This window comes from Schizosaccharomyces octosporus (genome assembly GCF_000150505.1).
Source record: "Schizosaccharomyces octosporus yFS286 unplaced genomic scaffold supercont6.2, whole genome shotgun sequence".
NCBI lineage: Eukaryota > Fungi > Ascomycota > Schizosaccharomycetes > Schizosaccharomycetales > Schizosaccharomycetaceae > Schizosaccharomyces > Schizosaccharomyces octosporus.
The window spans coordinates 2,317,154-2,331,009 of NW_013185620.1; the positions used below are offsets into that span (position 1 = coordinate 2,317,154).

General features: G+C 38.7%; 6 protein-coding genes across 6 annotated transcripts; 4 read left to right on the forward strand and 2 right to left on the reverse strand.

The window, feature by feature from the left end:
* The first annotated feature begins 261 nt into the window (after positions 1-261).
* SOCG_00470 (oxoprolinase) lies at positions 262-4,530 on the forward strand. Its single transcript, XM_013162890.1, has one exon. It carries the CDS (start codon positions 357-359, stop codon positions 4,305-4,307), a length of 3,951 nt encoding a protein of 1,316 aa, XP_013018344.1. The 5' UTR covers positions 262-356; the 3' UTR covers positions 4,308-4,530.
* Positions 4,474-6,207, reverse strand: SOCG_00471 (uncharacterized protein). Its single transcript, XM_013162891.1, has one exon. It carries the CDS (start codon positions 5,538-5,540, stop codon positions 4,767-4,769), a length of 774 nt encoding a protein of 257 aa, XP_013018345.1. The 5' UTR covers positions 5,541-6,207; the 3' UTR covers positions 4,474-4,766.
* Positions 5,777-8,909, forward strand: SOCG_00472 (zf-C2H2 type zinc finger protein). The gene has a single exon (XM_013162892.1). It carries the CDS (start codon positions 6,953-6,955, stop codon positions 8,732-8,734), a length of 1,782 nt encoding a protein of 593 aa, XP_013018346.1. The 5' UTR covers positions 5,777-6,952; the 3' UTR covers positions 8,735-8,909.
* Positions 8,827-13,218, reverse strand: SOCG_00473 (nicotinic acid plasma membrane transporter). The gene has a single exon (XM_013162893.1). It carries the CDS (start codon positions 10,580-10,582, stop codon positions 9,077-9,079), a length of 1,506 nt encoding a protein of 501 aa, XP_013018347.1. The 5' UTR covers positions 10,583-13,218; the 3' UTR covers positions 8,827-9,076.
* Positions 11,073-12,744, forward strand: SOCG_00474 (DUF1445 family protein). The gene has a single exon (XM_013162894.1). It carries the CDS (start codon positions 11,387-11,389, stop codon positions 12,275-12,277), a length of 891 nt encoding a protein of 296 aa, XP_013018348.1. The 5' UTR covers positions 11,073-11,386; the 3' UTR covers positions 12,278-12,744.
* SOCG_00475 (phosphoglycerate mutase family protein) lies at positions 12,789-13,752 on the forward strand. The gene has a single exon (XM_013162895.1). The coding sequence runs from the start codon at positions 12,887-12,889 to the stop codon at positions 13,550-13,552; it is 666 nt and encodes a 221-aa protein (XP_013018349.1). The 5' UTR covers positions 12,789-12,886; the 3' UTR covers positions 13,553-13,752.
* Positions 13,753-13,856: the final 104 nt, after the last annotated feature.

Sequence of the window (13,856 nt, forward strand, 5' to 3'; positions counted from 1 at the left end):
CGGTTTCCTCAACGTCAAAGGCTTATTATCTGTTGAACCTTTTTAACACTGCATCAATAGAAATGGATAGTTGTTAGCTGTTTGATACTCTCTTGTCTAAAGCGATGTGAAACTAGAGATAAGTTTTTGATGCAGAGAATCCTCCGGTTAAGGAGCTCCTAAATGGCTCCTCCGTTATCTAACATCATGTAGCGGACATCGGAGATGCTCCTCCAATATCTTGCATGCTTCACCTTCTATATATACCTAGCATAATTTATACTATAGGCATACTATTTGAAAACTGTTTGTTTATTTATCCAAAATAATTTTCTTGTTAATTTTTTGATTGCCATTTTGGTTGCAATAGAATTAAAATGAGTTTAAAAATCCATATTGACCGCGGGGGTACGTTTACAGATGTAATCGCAACTGTAACAGATAATTCCCGGGAACCAATTGTTACCAAACTACTTTCTGAAGATCCAAACAACTATAAGGATGCTTCTATTGAAGCTGTGCGACGTGTTTTAGAGATTTACCATGGTAAACGTATTCCAAGGAATGAGAAGTTAGACACTAGTTGCATCAGTCATCTTCGCTGCGGTACTACGGTTGCTACGAATGCGTTGTTGGAACGTAAAGGAGAACGATGTGCATTTATTACTACTAAAGGTTTTAAGGATGGTCTTGTTATTGGTAATCAATCCCGCCCTAATATTTTTGAATTGGCTATTCGTAGACCTGATGTCTTATACTCTAAAGTGGTTGAAATCGATGAACGTGTAACTTTGGAAGATTTCGTAGAGGACCCATCTGGTTGCAAAACAAAAATCGATGGTAATAATCCAAGTCTGGTGCTTGGCCGATCTGGAGAAGCCGTCCGTATTCTAAAGAAACTTGACGAAGAATCAGTACGGAAAGACTTACAAAAGTTAAGAGATGAAGGATTCACTAGCATTGCTGTTTGTTTAGCACACAGTTTCACCTATCCAGATCATGAGATTGCCGTAGGTAAACTAGCGAAAGAATATGGTTTTTCTCATATCAGTTTGTCTGCAGAACTAATGCCTATGATCAAATATGTTCCTCGAGCTACTTCTGCAACTGCAGATGCTTACCTGTCACCAGTCGTCCGTCGTTACTTGTCCGGATTTCAGTCAGGCTTCTTACACGGGCTCAAAACCCAAGGCCACCCAGAAGGTGTCCGCTGCGAGTTTATGCAAAGTGACGGTGGCCTAGCCGATGTAAATAAATTTTCTGGTCTTCGAGCTATATTATCTGGCCCCGCTGGCGGTGTCGTTGGATTTGCTCTTACTTCATATGATGAAAATACAAATATTCCAGTCATCGGATTTGATATGGGTGGTACCTCTACTGATGTATCTCGTTACGGCGGCGCGTATGAACATGTCTTTGAAACTACTACGGCTGGCGTTACTATTCAATCTCCTCAACTAGATATCAACACTGTTGCTGCTGGTGGTGGCTCTAGATTGTTTTGGAAAAACGGATTATTCGTAGTTGGTCCTGAGAGTGCTGGAGCGCATCCTGGTCCTGTTTGCTATAGAAAGGGTGGCTATTTGACAGTTACGGATGCCAATCTACTTTTAGGAAGGCTCCTTCCTGAATACTTTCCCAAAATTTTTGGACCTACCGAGGATCAACCTCTTGATGTTGAAGCCACTCGTAAAAAGTTTGAAGAATTAACTGAAGAAATCAATTCTGGCATCTCAGAATCTCAAAGGATGAGTGCTGATGAAGTTGCTTATGGATTTATCAAAATTGCTAACGAAACAATGGCTCGGCCAATTCGTGCATTGACCGAAGCTAAAGGACATGACATTTCAATTCACCGTTTAACATCTTTTGGTGGTGCTGGCGGCCAGCATTGTGTTGCTATCGCTCAATCTTTGGGTATTTCTCAAGTTCTTGTGCATAAGTACAGTTCTATTCTCTCAGCATACGGAATGGCTTTGGCAGATGTTGTTTCGGAGGCTCAAGAACCAGCTTCTTTTTCTCTTACTTCTGAAATAATCCCTGAAATTGAAGAACGGTTTAGAAGAATTATGGGAAGTGCACAAAAAAGTTTGAATGAACAAGGATTTGCCAATGAAAATATATCCTATGAACTTTTCTTAAATCTTCGTTACCAAGGAACAGATAGCCCATTAATGATTAGCAAGCCAAACAATTCTTGGGACTTTAAAGAAGCTTTTCTAGAAAGACATCAACAAGAGTTTGGATTTCTTTTTGATAAAGATATAATCATTGATGATATTCGCGTTCGCGCTTCTGGTAAAAGCTTCGATCATAAAGAACCCAGTGTTGATGCCCAGTTAAAGGATATGAAATTCGTAGAAGTTGAAGGATCTGTATCGTCTGGAATTAAAAAGGTATTCTTCGATGGAAAACGTATGGATTGCCCCATTTTCTTATTGGAGAACTTGTCAAGCGGTGTTAAGATTGCAGGACCCTCAATCATCGTAGACAAGACGCAGACTATTGTGATTCCTCCTGGATCCATTGCTCGCATTCTTAATTCTCATGTGGTGATAGATATTGTATCGAAGGGATCTATCTCCGACGATTCACTTGCTAAAACGGAAGACATTGACCCTGTGTATCTTTCCGTTTTAGGCTCTCGCTTCATGGCTGTTGCTGAACAAATGGGTCGTGCTCTTCAAAAAACAAGTGTTTCAACTAACGTGAAAGAACGGCTTGATTATTCTTGTGCTTTGTTCGACGCTAACGGAGATTTGGTTGCAAACGCCCCACATATGCCAGTCCATCTAGGATCTATGTCCACTTGCGTTCGTAAACAAGCAATGATAAACAAAGGATCATTAAATCCTGGTGATGTCTTGGTCACTAATCATCCCAGCTTTGGTGGAACTCATTTGCCAGATATAACTACTATAACTCCTTATTTCGAAGATGGTGAGATTATCTTCTATGTCGCTTCTCGGGCCCATCATGCCGACATTGGCGGTATATTGCCTGGTAGTATGCCTTCAACTAGTAAGGAACTATCAGAAGAAGGGGCCAGTATAAAGAGTGAGAAGTTGGTTATCAATGGTGTTTTTCAAGAAGAAAAAATGATTGATTTACTTTATCATGATCCTGGAAAAGTGGAAGGTGGTTCTGGCACACGTTGTCTACGTGATAATTTGAATGATTTGAAAGCCCAAGTTGCTTCGAATCAGAAAGGAATTAATCTCATCACTAATCTCATTAAAGAATATGGTAAGAATTCTGTCTTACGTTACATGAAGGCAATCCAGAATAATGCAGAAATTTCTGTACGTAAGCTTTTAATTGGAGTACGGAAAACATTCGGACAGGACCTCGTTGCTGAAGATTTTATGGATGACGGTTCTCGAATTTCTTTGCGAATCACAATAGATGATAAAACGGGAGATGCTATCTTTGACTTTGATGGCACGACTGAAGAAGTCTATGGTAATACGAATGCTCCTGAAGCAGTTACTTACAGTGCTATCATTTATTGTTTACGAGTACTAGTATCCGAAAATATTCCTCTAAACCAAGGTTGCTTGTTACCAATCAAAGTGCGGATTCCTGACAATTGTTTCCTTAAGCCTTCTGAATCGGCAGCTGTGGTTGGCGGTAACGTTCTTACCTCTCAGAGAATTACGGATACAATTTTAAAGGCTTTCCAAGCTTGCGCCGCTAGCCAAGGAGATACAAATAATTTGACATTCGGTATTGGTGGTAGGAACCATGAGACAGGGGAAATTATTCCTGGATTTGGATACTATGAAACTATATGCGGTGGATCTGGTGCATGTGACGGGATGGATGGTACTTCTGGTGTTCATACTCATATGACCAATACCAGAATCACTGATTTAGAAGTCTTTGAGCGTCGGTATCCTGTCATCCTTAAAGAATTCAGCATCCGCAAAGATTCTGGAGGTAAAGGAAAATACAGAGGAGGTGATGGTGTCATCCGAGACATCGAATTCCGCATTCCAGTTACATTGTCAATCTTATCTGAGCGTCGAGCATATCATCCTTACGGTATGAAAGGAGGTGAAGATGCCAAATGTGGAAAGAATATTTGGGTTAAACGTTCGACAGATGAAGAAGGCAATTGCAAGATACGAAGAATCAACTTGGGCGGAAGGAACACATGTCACATAGGTGCCGGTGATCACATTGAAATCCATACACCTGGCGGTGGAGGATACGGACCAGTGAACGAAAGGATTGAAAATGTGGAATCAAAAAAAGATGTGGATAGTTTTGCCTTTCGGGCGAACGGAAGTCTATCTCAACGACACTTTATACAGCACACAAATTAGTTAAGCTGGCTGGAGAAGAAAGGAAACAAGAATAGAATAGATATGACTTGTTTGTATATGTACAAGTATAAGTTAGAATGTACAGTTACAAAAGTTAGCATAAGTTACGAATATGATATCACGTGTACGGGAAAGAGAAATACATGTTCAGAGGTACAATAAGCAATTTGTAAAAAGCTTGATTTGATTACTAAGGTAGTAGGAATGGTGAGAAATCGAATTATTAGAAGAGAACATGGAAACAAAACACAAATGGGAGCATCAGAGCAAAATTAAGTATTAAAAATAAAGATTCATAAACAAAGAGCACTGGTAGATATTGGGAGGTAAATATACAAACAAAATCGCCAAGAGAACGAAAAGACATGATAACATAACAGAAAACAAGAGACTGAAGTAGTAGTAATCGAGAGTAAGGGCCGATAGACCAGAAGATTCTCAAAAGATGGGGAACAAATGTTAAGGAGTGGGAAAAAAGGCGCCTGAATTTTCTTCGTTTTGCATTGAAGGAAGAGGAAAATAAAGGGACTCATTTGGAAAGGTTAGATCGTTATCGCTGAGAAAAAAAAGGTGATGATCTTTATCTTCGGTGGTATAAGGGACATTAGAAAATTCATTTTCAAAAAAAGAGCGGCTGTTGATTTCGTGAGAAGGATCTCGAGGATATGAATTTGATAAATGCGTGGGGAGAGAGGAAGAATGGACCTGCAGGGAGGGATGCGTGAAGTCAAACTCTTTCGAAGAGTCTTGAATAGGGGAAGAAAGTTTCGAAAGCGGCTGAGAAACAAACGGACCTGATTTGGATTGAGCTTGAGCATGTTCAAAAGAGGAGGGGGTTTGAAAGTCAAGGTTATTTGGTGTAGACGAAGAAGAGGAAGAGGAAGAAGAAGAAGAAGAAGGCGGAGGAGTGGAAACAGATTGATTTATACCAAAAGAGTCTGTTAATGAGGAATGCACAGATTCATAGGGAGGATTATGAGAAACTGAAGAGTATATGTATGATAGAGCCTTTAGTGGAAGAGCGGAATGATACCTAGTGAATTTTTCTTGGTATTGTTGTACATATGTATGTAATGTTGTCGATTTAATTTGGGCGAATCGATCAAAACTGACGGCTAAAACATACAATTGGGATGCAGGAATTTCTTTACAGCGTTGATGCAAAACATTGACCAAGTGATCCATGAGCTCTTGACGGAGGTCATGATCAATATGAAAGGAAGCTTGAGCCATAGAAAATAAACTGACCAAAAAAAAAAAGACAACTGTGAAAAAGTCGTTTATGAATAGGAATTAGAACAAGAAATGAAATGGAAGATACCGTACAATTCGTACAATCCTCTCAAGAAAGATCGTGACGTTCAAACTACTGCAGTTATCGTAAGAAAGTAAATTTTTTTTCCCAAGTCAAGTGGTCTTTTTTTTTTTTTTTTTTTTTTTTTTTTTTTTATTTTTTTTTTTTTATTCATCATTGTTATCATTATCGTCGTCGTCATGAACAATTTTGGGATCCGACGGCTTTTCGGAGAGACAGATAGACCTTTGGCCAAGAGGTCGAAATATTTACCATGATGTTTTCTTTTTCTTTATGTTTACAGATAAGATCGGATCTTTTTGGTGGTTGGAAACCCATCCATTGCAACATCAACACTGAACAAAGGATTCTTTAGTGATGAACAAGAAGCATCAAGACAAGACAAGACAAGACAAAATGAAATGAAATGAAACTAAAATTAAACCAAAAATTTTTATTGTTTTCCATTTCATTCACATGTCGTGTCTACTCAACACTTCTTTTTCCTTTGTTACAGGCCATTTTTCACCTAGCCAACTCTTGCTATGTGGACCTTCCTTTTGGTTCAGATTCACATATATGAGAATGGCTGGACCTCGTTAGAATTATGCTATTGAGAAGGACTGTGAAAGACATTATCTTAAAGAGGAACCGATTTGTAGGAACTTTGGCATCGACATTGAGAAAAGAAACGAAATGAATTGAAAAAGAAAAAGCAGTAAAGAGAAAACAATAGACTAGTTCGAATTCTATTCCAAGCTTATGCTTCTATTTGTTTGAAGCGCGGCGATGTCTTTTTAGAAACGAACTCTTCGTAGCAAGGTCTCTCTCTCTCTGTGTGTTCCCACTTGACCTGACGTTCAAGATTCTCATGGTTTCAACAACTTATCTTTCTGATTCTTTCTTACGCCCGAAGAGTTTCCCATCCACAGTTTGATCTTGCTTATCGAGATTTGTAGTATCAAATCAATGATGTGTATCGAAGATCGCACAAACATAATCTTCAAACTGTTACGAATCAAAAGATGAGTTTGCTTTTAGTTTGGCAATTAGCTTATCTTGAATTTCTTTACATGTAAACCGAACAAAGTTTAAAAAAAGTCCAAATTATTTGTTTCCGGAATGCTCTTACTTGATTATTTGTATTTATACAATAAGCAGCATCTTTGATCTTGTACGAAAACGGCATTGCCATCTTGATTTTTGTCGTATATGTCTGGACTATTAGCTTTTTTGGTTGTTTCTAGGTTTCCTTTTGTACGCTATTGAGACGATTATCGTTTCTTCTTCTTTTGCTTCTTACTTTGGAATTTACTTTTTCTCTTTGTAATCTAGCTTCGGGCTTCGTAGAATGCCCTCATCTTCTTCCGCCTCCTCCTCCTCTACTCAATGCGTCGATCCTAATGATGGAGCAGGTGTCAAGCGAAAAAGCAGCCAAGACTTAGATGGCTTACAGAAACGGCCATTCATTTGCGAAACGTGTGGAAAGCGTTTCACTCGCCTTGAAAATCTGACTCGACATAAACTTTCGCATGATGATACAAAAAATATTTATTGTAAATATTGCCATCAAGCTTGTAAACGAACAGATCTTCTTAAACGACACATACAACGACACCATTCCGACGTTCTTCCAAAACCTACTCCCCAAGTTACGCATGAAGCACTTCCTACTAAAACCAGTGACCAACATTCCGAAAATATGAAAATCGTCCTCCCTTCATTTGATGCAGTGGATCTTCCCAAAACGTATCATCCCAATCTACGGCCGTATTTCACTGTTCTGCCCTTCATCCCCTCAGACTTCCTTGACCACTACGTCGAAGGTTATTTTGAATGGTTTCATCCCATTCTCCCCATTTTACACCGTCCATCATTTCGTATTGAGGGAGTCGCTGCTTCTTTTATTCGCTCTATTAGTCTGATCGGCTGTTACTCTACCGGCATTGAAAGTGACGCTACCTTGGGCCTTTTGTTTTGGGACAGTGGCTTTCATCTGCTACAAATTTACATCCAAAATGACGCTGAAAAGAATGCAACTCTCTGGGTCATCCAAACTCGCTTTTTGTTTTGTATTTCCTCTCTCTTTGAAAAGACTTCCTCGTTTGCTAGCATTGGTCAATCCTTACTTCGAGATTTGATCCACGATTTTCGAACACAAGGTTGGACCGCTCTTCCTCCCATTCCAAAAGTCTCTTCTATATCGTCTTTCATAGAGTACGAGTCTAGAAAACGTATCGTCTTTTCTACATATATCTTGGAATATCTACTGGCTGCCTTTTTCAATCGGAACCCTTCCCTCTCTTTTCAAGAACTTCAAATGCCCCTTCCGTTTGATGAATTCTTTTGGGACTCTGCTACTTCCCTGGAAGAAGAAGAACAGTGGAAACAAACTCCGCCTTCCTTCCAGTCTTGCTTAGGCAAGCTCTCCAATGGACCCATTGTTTTCAAGGAAACAAGAATCACAGGTCTTGCTCTTCTTTGCGCGATATATGAACTCATCCGTAACGATGCAAAAAAGGAATGCATTGTTGATGCTTCAAAATCTTCCAAACAAGTCTACGAAGTTATGCTTCAACACTTACGCATGAGTATGGAGTACTCAAGTAAGAACGAAAAGTTTCTATTTCTATTTACGAGTTTATGGAATTTAATAAGAACCTACTTACATCTTCATGATCCCTTGTTGAAATTGTCAAAGTCCTTCTACGATTTAAAAACCCCAGTTCACTTTTTTCAGGCATCATTAAAAGACGACAGTGTCCACTTTTCTTCTTTTCCTGATTTTTACACTACAAATCTCGCGTTAGAAGGTATTCTTTGGACATTTGATCATGGATTAGTTATCTTACAAAATTCCAACTTTGATATACCAATTGTTCACTTTGCTATCTTTCGGTTACTTCTTCAAGGCCTGTACCTATTGAAAGACTGTCGAACCGAATGTCTTCGTAATCATACAAATACAGCCTTCTTGCGCAATGAAATAGCTCTGCGCTTTAGCGGTCGCCAGGTACCTCTGGATACATTTCATGATATCATGAAACTAGCTGCACTCCTCGTGAAGATTTTAGATGTCGAAGGAGGATGGGGAGCTGGTGCATTACTCTCAGAAACGTTTCATGTGTCGTAAGGGCATCCTTTTTCGATTTTTGTATACTACTTGTTTATTTCTTCGTTTTATTATTTTATCCTCCCCGACTAATTTGTTACCATTGTAATTGTATTTGAAATGACTGACTCTACTCGCATAATTATAGACTTAATTCAATAAATTATCGGAAAACACATTTCTGCGTAAAAGAAAAACTATATTCGTTATTAGATGACATTGATATATGATTAATTTAATGTACAAAAGGGAAAAAGGCCAAGAATGAACCTTGAAGTCATGACACAGGAATAAGATAAAGTAAACAGAAACGACTCGTAACAACAAACAGGGATATGTGCATGAAAAATGGACAGCCATAGTTTATAAAAAGTAACGGAAGTCATCGGCATAATCACCGGTCAAAGTGGGATCAAATTCACCACGGGCGCAGCGTTCATCACGCTTTCTATTAGAATGTCTTAAGGAAAAAAATAAAACAATGTAGCTGATTAAGCCGACCACAACGCAACCGAGTGTAAAAGAATGACCCAGGATATATCTAGGAGCACTCGTGGATCGATAAATTTGACCAGCAACGATACCGGAGCTATTAGCTATGGTTTGTTGAATTCCTATAGCAGTCGCTCGTTTGTAATGTCCAGCGACGTTGTTATTGAGCCAACCCAAATTCATTCCTGGACCGATATAGCAACCGATGGCTACGATAAAACAAGCTGTGAATTTTGCCGCGTTTGAATTACTTGCTATGAGAATAATGTAGCCGATCGCTAATATAAGGGAAGCACTGATTAAAAAGGGTGAACGAAGTTTTGTACGATCAGATGCATAAGCAGCGACAAGGAAAGCAAGAACACCTGCAATATAAACAGGGATTGTCATGTAATTTGACTGAAGACCCGTGTACCCCAAACCTTTTACAATGGTTGGTAAGAAGGAGGAAAAGCCATATAAAACCATATCTGCGCAAAACTGACTAACAGCAGAAACATAAACCTTGGGATCTTTAAACGCTTTATGAATTTCTTTCCATTCAAATTCTTGTTCACCGAGATATCTTAAATTTGCTTCGTTACGAAGACGGGCAACTCGTCTTTCTTGCTTGTTCAGGAACCAGGATTTCTCTATATTGTCAGGTAGTAAAAATAGAGAAAGCGGAACTCCTATAAAAGAAATTAATCCTTCTACAATGTAAATCCACTGCCATCCAGCTTTGTTTCCAGCACGGACCTGTTCGAGAGCATAAGCAAAGAGGCCACCAAAGGCACCAGCTAAACCAGATGCGCAAAACAAATACGACAGACGTTGGCACTGTTCTTCTCTCGTATAGATAGTAGTCAAGTAAAGATTTAGGGCAGGAAACAAGCAGCCCTCCAACATACCGAGAATAAGACGGGTGACAATGAGACCACCATAACTAGAAACAAAGCCAGAGCATAGGACCACAACACTCCATGCTAAGGAAATGAAGGCCAGCATTCGAGAAGGCCGCACATGCTTTACTAAAATGACGCTGGGTGTTTCAACAAGAATATACAGGACATAAAAGATACTGATGGCAACATTTAGCCGTTCATTATATAGTTTTAAAGATTCGCTCATACCAGCGACAGAGGCATTACCAATGTTGGAGCGGTCCAGAAAGGCCATTAAATACAAAAAACCAATGATGGGTGAAATAACAAGGTCCATTTTTTTTAGTGCACCCTTTTCGATATTCTTGTCAATAAAATTTTCTACCTCTCCAGGCTCAAAGCTTTCGATGTTTTGCTGTACATTCTGCTTTTTCTCCATACTATCCATATCATCTTGAGTCGATGTTGTTATGGACTTTGGGTAAGAAGACATTACAGACTCAGGATCTGTCATTTTTTTTTTTCCAAGCACAGTTTTTAAACAATTACTTTTCCTTTTTTGAGTCAAACAATCGATCAGTCAAGTTCAATTTATTACAGTTTCCAAGGTACACGAACCAAGCAAGATATTTGTAAAACGAGGAAAAAACAATTTAGATTTCCTTAAGAAGGTTCAAAGCCTACTTTCTTTAATAAAACAAAACTTCAATTTTTATGAATTGAACCAAAGTTTCCTTTAGACGTTTATAACATTAGTCGCATCTCCAAGATGCTCCAACTTTTCATTATGAATCATCATGAGCTCCTCATAGAATACGATGGCTCACACCAGATACCAAGCTACCTGACGCGTTTTCCACTGCTCTATATTTCATCGATAAGGAGCTCCATATCTGACAAGTGGTGAGCAACTATCAGTTACTTCGAAAGTAACAACGATAGTCAGATTTAAATTGATCTTTGTTATAACAAGCTCCGTCATGGAAGAAATCTCTCATTTTAAAGGAAGAATAAAAACAGAAAAAGAGCATATTCTCTAAAGCAAGGCTGCTTTGGTTTTGTTTGTGGAGGAAGGCAATTTGAGCTAAACAGCATAGTGTGCGACGGTGTACTAAGAAACGCATTATAAAGGTCTGAAAAATAGTAGCGATAAATTGGGATCTCGACAATTTTTTTGGAAATCGTAATATATTGTTAAAAAAGAGAATCTTCTTGTTTTGATTCCTGTAACGATATTAAACGAGAAAAACAGCTTGTAAAGACGAGCTTCTTCTGAATCCTAGTAGTCTCTCTTGAGCAAAATCATTTCAATTACAATATGAACAACGTTTTGGACATCTCTACAGTTCAAAAAGGTTTGAATATCATACCAAAGGAAGAGCAAAGTTACGACACAACAAACGCTTCCAATTATAAGAGTCGTTCTAAATTTTCTCCCGATGATATTCGACAATTGATTCGAAAACGTCAATTCACAACGTCCACAACTGGCTGGGCAGATGGTTATGTTCAGGCAAATTTACTAGTCTTGCCGGTTAAATATGCTGATGACTTTCGTAATTTGTGTCTTCGAAATCCCGTTCCATGTCCGTTGCTTGGAGAAACAGCTGTTGGTGATCCTTCCCAGGTTTTTCCGTCATCTCTAGCTACCAATGCTAATTTAGCTACCAACATTCCTTTTTACTGTGAATATATCAACGGCAAGTTCACCAAAGAACTGACAACCATCTCAAATCAATGGAGTAGCTCGTATGTGGGGTTTTTAATAGGCTGTTCATTTTCCTTTGAAGCGGCTCTTGTCGCTGCTAATTTAGTCCCTCGTCATCTTCCTAGCGGAAATCCTCCTCCTATGTTCAATACAAATCTTCTTCTTTGTCCATCTGGAGTATTTTCTGGTACCTTTGTTGTTTCTATGCGTCCCTATAAGGAAAAAGATATTCCCCTAGTACGTCGTATTACTGCCGCATATACCGACTGCCATGGTGAGCCAATTGCTTGGGGCTGGGATGGTGCAAAACAACTTGGCATCAAAAATGTCATGCAACCTGACTATGGGTTTCCAGTTCTATTTGAAGAAGATGAAGTTCCTGTCTTTTGGGGGTGTGGAGTTACACCCCAAAATGTTGTGATGATGTCTAAATTGCCAGAACCGGTTTATTCTCATAAACCTGGTTTTATGTTTATCACAGATGTGCGACGCGGGTTCTAAGAGTACCTCTCCAAACTACTATTTAATAACACTATAATTAATTATTATGCATGCAACTTGTCTTGGATAGTGCTTATGTTTTGAATATGGAATATATATGCGTTTTCATCTCTTTCCTGGAGTACCTTTCTTTTTCTAATTCTCTGATTCTCTTAAACATGTTCCCTTTTCAATAAAAAAAAACTAAACAAATACAAATAATCCTTTACTCGTAACGAATTATGAAGAAAATGATTCACTAGAATACATGTTTCGACTTGTGTTCAATGTCAATCGTTCATTTGCTAAACACACTAGCTTTATATCTTGAAAGTTCAAATTGTAGGTCACAGGATCCTCTTAATACTCTACATCTCACTGTCTTCTTTTTGCTTTCCTATCCTTGGGTGTTCTTAGTGAGTTTTCTTTCATACCACTCTGACTTGTGTCACCATTACATTAGCAAAGTTCGAAAATATGATAATTTTTTTTTTTTTTTTTTTTTTTTTTTTTTTACAGTGGTTTAGCGAATTCGGTTCAGGAATGAAGTAGTTTGGTAAGTGGTGAGGTGGTTAATTCACATACTCAGACTGCTTTGAACTTTCCACTCTTCATAATACCTCATTGAACATGTCTACCTCAAACGCACAGTCAACACGAGAACAGACTGTTTATTTAATCCGCCATGGACAAGCACTTCATAATGTAGGTCCCAATGAAGATCATTCAATTCGTGATCCTGTTTTAACAGACTTGGGAATAGAACAATCGAAAAGGCTATCCAAGCAGCTCGCTGACCAAAACGTTCCAATTGATGCCATCGTTTGTTCTCCAATGCGCCGTACCCTGCAAACTATGGAACTTGGTTTAAAGGATTATCTCAAAAATCAAAACGCAGAAGAAATCCCTGTTTATATCAACCCTTTGTTTGAAGAGGTGGGCAGTTTACCTTGTGATATCGGCTTGGAGGTCCTAGAACTCTCTCGCACGTACCCTCAGTATGATCTGAAGGCCTGTTCTGATGGAATTTATCCAGAAAAGAGAGATATCTACTCTGAAGATATCGAGATCAGCATCGTCAGATCCAAATCTGCTTTGGAATACTTGTCTACTCTTCCCCACAAAAAGATTGCTGTTGTGACCCATAGCGCTTTTATTCGCTTTTTATTAGATAAAATGTCTCCAGGTGTTGACGTTAACTTTTTACCTCCAGAAATGACTTTCAACAATTGTGAGTTCCGTGAATACCGTTTGAAACAGGTAGGCAAGGAATTCAAGCTTCAAGCCGTTGAGTAAGTCGGAAATTTTTAAGCGTTTTATGAAATTGTCTACGATCGAGCTTTGTTTTCGCTATTTATAAAAAGTAATTGCTCGTTACGAGGCAGGAAATACATGATATGCTCGTCTCTTGTCCGTAACTACATATATATTATTTGTTAACGATTTTGGATAATACGAATTCTATTTCACTAAGCTATTAACCTTGGTTGGGCAAAGAATGTAGAGTGTTTTGAATTTTCGTAATGTATGAAAGCAAGACTCTTCCTCTCTCATCTTGTAATAAAGGGTAATCGGTAGAAGGGAGGATTATAGAACTGAC